At 35.1% G+C, this 7,003-nt stretch overlaps 1 protein-coding gene across 1 annotated transcript; it reads right to left on the minus strand.

Moving 5' to 3' along the window:
* Window positions 1-6,039: 6,039 nt before the first annotated feature.
* LOC127131979 (uncharacterized mitochondrial protein AtMg00810-like) lies at window positions 6,040-7,003 on the minus strand. The gene is made up of 2 exons (XM_051060850.1): window positions 6,947-7,003; window positions 6,040-6,669 (listed from the first exon to the last, which is right to left on the minus strand). Exons 1-2 carry the CDS (start codon window positions 7,001-7,003, stop codon window positions 6,040-6,042), a joined length of 687 nt encoding a protein of 228 aa, XP_050916807.1.

A 7,003-nucleotide genomic window follows, 5' to 3' on the forward strand; every position in this document is an offset into this window, starting at 1 on the left:
CCTCCTTTCTTCACCTAATGAGCCTCAATCTTAGACTTCTTCAGATGAAGAGCTTCAGCTATGATATGAGATTTGGGAATCTTCTCCAATCTACTAAAAGGCACCTTGTCAGCAACATGTATTCCCAAGAGGTGGGCATACTCCTCTAACATAGGCATAAGCTGATAAAAGGGAAAAGTGAAGCAATGGTAGAGAGGGTCATAAAACTGAACCAACACACTCAAGAGTCCTTCAACCATATCAGTAGATAGCACAAATAAAAGCTTCGTATGACGTTGCTTGAAGTCCAAGGGATCTAATACAAAGGATGACAACTTCCTTAGCTCTTTCAAATCAGAACATCTAAAACTTTACTTCTTAGTGTTCCTTCATCCACAGTCCATGGTCTGAAAATATTTGCAAATAAGACCTTAGTTCCTTGAAAATATTTTGTGTGTGTGTGTGATGAATGTCATGATGCGCATGGATGCATGAATGCAACAATTACAAATAAGGGATCACACACAAGGCAAACAAAACAAAGGTCAAAGGATGAATCAAGTCATACTCAAGATCAATCATCCATTTTGGTGGATTATGGTTTTCACCTTATCAACACCCAAGTTCCATTGATATTGACAAGACTTGATTGGATCAACCAAGAATCAAAGGATTTGTTGTGAGTCACGAGCATGGAGTCGGGTTAAGAACCATCCCAAAGGAGTGTACTAAGGAAAAAACATGTAGATCATGTTCTAAAAAGTTCCCAGAGTCTTAATTCTATCTATCGGATATTACAAGTTAGGATGACTGACTCATCAACCCATAATATTCTCAAGAGAAACTCGTCTGAGTGTAATATCCCGTAACAACTATTATCAAGTCTAGACCTGAACAGTCTCCGCACTACGTCCTAAATAGGCCAAGTTGGGTTAAATGTTCTACATTCCTTAGCTTCTCGGACCCCAAATCAGAGAAAGTAGTTCCTAACCACAAATAACTTGTGTGACATCAATAGCTCCAAAAGGGTCTCCACTGAGTAGACGGGTCTCAAGCCAACTTCTCAAGGACTACTCCATACAAGTTGAACATGACTATACCATACTCCTCTCTTAATTGCACTTAAGTTCGGGTTAGAACTTATCTCACCACTCAGAGATCACCAAACACAACAAGCAGATTATATCACACAAACAAGTATACAAACATCAAATATACAAATATGTACACATAAATAAAAAGTAGGCTAAACCCACTAAGGATTACTCTCCAGCAGAGTCGCCACTTAATTTATGTAGCGGTAAATTCATGACCATTGAGTTATGGATAAACTTAACGTCAACAAAACCAGAGTCGCCACTGTGCTTTTATTGTTTCCAAAGGAAAAGAGGAAAGTAAGAACAAAACCCAAAGATAAGAATTTTTCAAATCAAAACTAATAAAATGCCAGAGATTACATGTAAGGGGGTTAGTTACACATAGGGAAGGTGTTAGCATCCAAAGTGTCCTAGGTACTCCTAGGGAACACTTTTTTTATGTGTGTATGTGTTTTGGTATAAATATGTTTGAAACAAATAGAGTGTGGGGATGAGAAAAGAATTCATTAATTATATTTTTGTGTTTGACAAGACCTTCGGACTTGTGCCTACATACCAACATAAGAATCAGGGATCAAAACCTCGTAGTTCGTGGTATCAATGTCAAATTGAATAGATTGTTTTTAACAAAAGTTTAAGTTTAAAAGAGGAACAAAGGGCCCAAAAGTTTGAATGAGTGTTAGTTCTTTTTGTCTTTTGAAATTTTTAGTCAATATGATTAGATTCATTTACAAGTTTGATTTAAGAAAAGAGTTTTAAAAATGCAATGGCATAAGGCCAAAGTTTCTAATTTGAAATAAGGTCTAAGTTTTGAAATCACAAACAAAGAAAGTTTTTTGAACAGGGGGAGAGATTTTGAAATTTAAGAAGTGGGAGGAGATGAAGAGACTAACCCTAAGCATAAAATTAAAAGTTAAGAGTTGAAAAAATCTGACCAATGGGATACAATCCAACAGACAAGAATGTCATATAGAAAACCCACTTTCCTTTTGGACTTTGAATCAAACAATAATCATTAAGCAATTAGTAATATGAAGAGGAAGGCATCAAATAAATATGACCACATCCAAGCAAATAGATCCATAGTTGACAGTCTTCTCATGTATCAGATGAAATACTTCTTGATTTTTGCTCAGAATAAGGTGTAGCATGAGCCAAAATAACAGTTGCATCAAGACCATGTAGCAGATTAACACAAGTGGATCCCAATACTTGCATAAGATGAAAGCTGAAATCACAATACCTGAGTCTCAGAAATGTTGGCATTGGCCAAGTCCTTTTGGTCAAGAAATGTTGCCTAATTCTAAGTCTAAAGCTCAGATCAAACCCAACAGTCTACACAAACATTTTTTAGGTTTTTTTGTTGTTTATTAAGTATTTTAAGGTCCTAAGACCACAAACACAAACAAAATACACAAACAAATATATACAATCACAATATATGGCTCAAATGAGCAAAGTGAAAAATAACATAAACATAAACAACTTAAAATGCTATGTAAATGACAAATGAATGGTAAATGACTTGAATTTTAAATTTCATAAAGTAAATGACTTGAATTTAAGATCAATATTAATACAAGTAAGTCAAATGTTAGTTGATTAGATGTTAGTGATGTTTTGCTTTTCAATTGATTAAGTCATTCTTCCGAGAACACTCAACCATCTATTCGCAAGCATGGATCCTTGAACCAAGACATCTTCCAAAGGAAGGAAAAAAGGCCAAGTTTCCACATAATACCATGAACAATGGGAGACTTACAATCTCACTTACTAGAATGCTATGTCTTTAGGGTCAAATTTAGCTCTATGTTAAGCAATCGTAATTGGACTTATGTAGAAGTCACAACTATCTGAGGCCGAGCAATAAAAATTTAGGTGCTAATGCATGTTAGATATTTGGTATAATGGACCAAACTCCTAAAACATACCACACACTAAAAGAAAAGATCAAAAGGATAGACCTATCTCATCCATACTTGTATTGGTTCATCTAGCACAAGGTTATTGATGAACCAATTAGCCTTAGAATATTGAGATTTCGTTGGTCAATGAAAGGGATGGGAAAGAATGGGATTGAAGATGAAGACGGAAGGGGGATGGGAGAAACACAAATTGGTCATGGGAGGAATTTTATCAAATTAAAATCATTCATTCATTCCCCTAAATCCAATGATTTTAACTTAACAAAAGTCAAATACCCTTGACCAAGGCCCAAACACATAGTCAAACATCACAAGTCAATAAAATTGGCTCAACATAATTTCAATACACTTAATCAATAAAAAACAAATTAAAAATACATTTAAATTAAATTTAGTTTGGTCAAAATCTAAAACCTCTCCAAAACACCAAATAAATGCCCAATAGATTTATCCTAGGTCAAACAAGGTCAAAGGACCTTAGACAAAAAATTTCATGATTTTTGAAAAGTCATAAGTATTTTTAAACAATTAAAAATATACACACACAAAATTATTTCATGAAAAATATCAAAATTAATCCAAAAAATAATTTTAATTCAGAAAATGAAATAGGAAAATATATAAAGATTTTTGGTGAAAGTCCCATATTTTTTGGATTAAAAATGAAATTAATATGAATTAAACAAAATAACATAATTAAATAGAAAATCAGAAAATATGGAAAATTAGGGGCCATCAGATGTCCCTCATTAATTGAGGTGGCAGATCTGATGGCCATGCTTGTCCAGTCCACCAAAGACTTAGTCAAACACACTGCAGGAGTGGTAATCAAAACGAAAGGATGAGATTAAAACGTTTAAACAAGATCTGATGGCTGAGAGGCATGACAACACACCACCGGAGCCAGGGCTCCTGTCTTCTTCTCCGGTGGACCTCACCGGACTGGTCCACCATCAAACATCACTAAAATAAAAAAACAAGGACATGGATTCAAAGAAAAAATGCCCAAGAGCTCGAATTTGGCCTCAATTTTCTCCAATTCCAATTATATAAAAAGATACAGGGATTTGAGTTTTGAGGATCATGAACTGAGTTGCTTCGATTTGACCTCAAAGAAACTCAATCTTCTTGCCTACATTGGTAGGACTTCAGCCATCCAAAAATCAAAAAGAATAATGAAGAATTGAGGGAGAATCGAAGAGATGAAAATTCTAAAAAATTACCTTTGAGGGAGCTTCAACCTTGCTTGATCTTGATTCCAATTATGCTTGGCTTTGTTTCAGAAGCTTGTAGGAAGTGATTAGGATCAAGAAACAGTATGGACTCTTGGAGTTTCAATCTCAAAATAGAACGAGATTTGAAGCTCGATTTTCAAATGAAAACCTTCACGATTATCCTTTAATGGTGAGGGTTTGGATTGTAGGTTCAAAGCTTGGGCATGAGGTCCTCAATTCTGAGCAACGATGGTTGTATTTATAGCCAAAGAGATTCATTTCCACACACTTCCAAAAAATGCCAATTTAGTAATTTACCTTGCATGATTGCATGAGCGTGTGATAGGCTCATCAAGTGATGTATTCAGGTCCAAAAATGAGTGAGAATCATGCTGAAATCATGTCATGTGGTCATGCATTTGTGTTTGAAATATGGAAGTGAAAATCATCCAAATGGTACCTCACATTGCACCCATGCGCAAGTCCTTTATTCTTTGGCCAAATGAGATGATCTTGGACGTTTTGGAAAGGTGAGATCAAGGGGAACAGCTTTCATGTTGAACACTTTTTCATTTGAAGCTTAGTTCATGATGAATTTTGAGGTGGAAGTTTGGGAAATCAAACATATTTGATATTTCCAAGACCCAAGTTAAATGTTCACTTCTTCCACCTTGAATAACTTTTTATATGGAATTAAAATGAAAAACATTCCTTTATCAAAGTTGTATCTCTTTCAAGCATCTTCAATTTGGTCATAAACTTGACCTCATTTGCATTTGTCATGAAGGATTTATGCATTTTAGAAGTTGAGGAAAATCACTTGTTCAATGGTTTAGGCCCAAAATGACCTATAATGTTTCCTCTTGGCACATGCATTTGCAAGTTGAATTTTAACTCCCTCCAAACATAAAGGTTTATATAGACATCTAGAATTTGGTCATGGAATTTGAATGGCTTTCATATCATAAGAATTGAGCAAGTTATGGTCTTGAGAAGTTGACCTCCTAACTAAGGTTCAGACAAAATGACCTATAATCTTTCACCATAAAAGATGACTTTCCAAGCAAAACTTGCTCTTTACTTAAACATGAATGTTGTTTTTAATGTAATTTTGAGTAACCTTTCTCTTGAAATCATTTTCATATGACAAAAAGTGTAGGAGATAGGGTCTAAGGAACCCCAGTTTTGACCAGTTGACTTTCTCTGGTCAACCACCATGAGCCATCTTGGTAGCTTGATATTATATTGACTTTTGGGACTCATGGAGGATCATAAATGTGTAGGATGATGTAATATGAAGTACCCTTTGAAATACTTGATCAAATGTTGAAGAAACTTATTGAAGAAGTCACACAAGATATCCAAATGAATTAGGGTTTCCAAGGCAAACAAACTCCAAACTCTTGATGATTTCTTGATCAAAATGTAATGTGAAGGTCATGGAGATCCATATATGATGCCTAAGACCAACATGAACCATTTCTTGATTGAACTCCTTGCATTGAGGGCCTCAAACCCTATATGTGAGCTTGATAGAACATAGGTGAGCACACACACTACCTACAAAAGAGTTAAACTATATATTGACATATTTTTGGTACTTTAGTTAGTAAATAATGAAAAACAAATTATGATACAATTAAAAGTGCTTGGTGATCTCTCCCAATGCAAACCCAATGAATGAGGGGTAAGGATACTACCAAGGTGTGATCCCAATGCTAATGCATATGATGAGATAACATGAGGGATCTTAGGGTCAAAATGGGGTCTTACAGATATAAGATTATTTCCCAAAAAGAAACATCTATAATCAGCACTGTCGGCTCAATCTGCATCATAGTATCCTATAAGCAAGAAGTTTGCATTATGAGAATACAATATTCCATAGTCACTAGTTCCATTGATATACTTCAGGATCCTTTTCACTTGAATAATATGACTCATTTTGGGTTCAGACTGATATCTAACACAAACTCCTACAACAAATGTCATGTCAAGTCTATTAGCTGTAAGATACAATAGGCTACCAATCATACTCCTATATAGACGTTGATCCAAATTTACACCTTTTTCATCTTTAGTCAGTTTCAAGTGAGTTGGTGCAGGTGTACTTTTATGACTAGCCTTTTCCATGCCAAACTTATTTACTATGCTCTTGGCGTACTTGCTTTGAGAGATGAAGATAATGCCATCCATTTGTTTGACTTGGAGCCCAAGAAAGTATGTTAATTCACCAACAAGACTCATTTCAAATTCAAATTGTATCTTCCTGACAAAATGTTGTACTATCTGGTTCGACATTCCTCCAAACACAATGCCATCAACATATATTTGAGCTATCATGAGTTTACCATTCTCTTCTTTAACAAATAGTGTCTTTTCTGTTCCTCCTTTCCTGTATCCATTGTTAACAAGGTACTCAGTGAGCCTTTCATACCAGCCCCTAGGTGCTTTCTTTAATCCACAGAGAACTTTCCTTAGTTTGTAAACATGACCTGGAATTGGTATTTATGAACCCCTTGGGTGGTTCAACATAGACTTCTTCGTTCAAGTATTCGTTTAAGAAGGGACTTTTCACATCCATTTGAAATATCTCGAACTTAAGTAGAGCCAGTCCTAACAGTAGTCTTATTGACTCAAGGCGAGCAACATGGGAAAAGGTCTCATCAAAATTAACCCCTTTAATTTAAATGTATCCTTGAGCAACAAGTTTGGCCTTGTTTCTAGTTACAATCCCTTTTTCATCAAATTTGTTCTTGTAGATCCATTTTGTGCCAATAACATTCAT

Source organism: Lathyrus oleraceus, chromosome 3, assembly GCF_024323335.1.
Source record: "Lathyrus oleraceus cultivar Zhongwan6 chromosome 3, CAAS_Psat_ZW6_1.0, whole genome shotgun sequence".
Taxonomy (NCBI): domain Eukaryota; kingdom Viridiplantae; phylum Streptophyta; class Magnoliopsida; order Fabales; family Fabaceae; genus Lathyrus; species Lathyrus oleraceus.

Bases quoted from the DNA above. Each gene is read 5' to 3' on its own strand.
- LOC127131979 (XM_051060850.1), bottom strand. From the start codon at position 7,003: ATGAATGTTATTGGCACAAAATGGATCTACAAGAACAAATTTGATGAA. The intron at 6,670-6,946 runs GTAACTAGAAAC...TGTGGATTAAAG, and splicing joins AATTTGATGAAAAAGGGATT to AAAGCACCTAGGGGCTGGTA.